General features: G+C 53.0%; 1 protein-coding gene across 1 annotated transcript in view; it reads right to left on the reverse strand.

The window, feature by feature from the left end:
* Positions 1 to 230, reverse strand: part of Trmt44 (tRNA methyltransferase 44 homolog) — a 17,891-nt gene that overhangs the window by 11,654 nt on the left and 6,007 nt on the right. The window contains exon 2 of the mRNA XM_031342787.1: positions 130 to 225. Within this exon, the coding sequence (XP_031198647.1) occupies positions 130 to 225 (96 nt within the window). The remainder of the gene's footprint in view (positions 1 to 129; positions 226 to 230) is intronic.

Consider the following 230-nt stretch of genomic DNA (forward strand, 5'->3'; position numbering starts at 1 on the left):
TGAAGGGGACTGAGGTGGGTGTATCTCTGTGAGTTCTAGGCCAGCCTACTCTACATAGCGAATTCCAGGCCATATAAAGCCCTGTCTCAAAAAGCGGAAGCTTTTCAGTCTGTTTGCGCTCTTTCCTACCTCGCACCACTAGTTCTTTCTTAGGCTCTCTAAGGGGGGAGTGCGGGCTCGCTTTCGGGATGACGGTCCTGAGAATCAGGTCGAGCTCCTGCGCAGCTTCA

The sequence above is a fragment of the Mastomys coucha genome, unplaced genomic scaffold, assembly GCF_008632895.1.
Source record: "Mastomys coucha isolate ucsf_1 unplaced genomic scaffold, UCSF_Mcou_1 pScaffold22, whole genome shotgun sequence".
In the NCBI taxonomy this organism is placed as follows: Eukaryota; Metazoa; Chordata; class Mammalia; order Rodentia; family Muridae; genus Mastomys; species Mastomys coucha.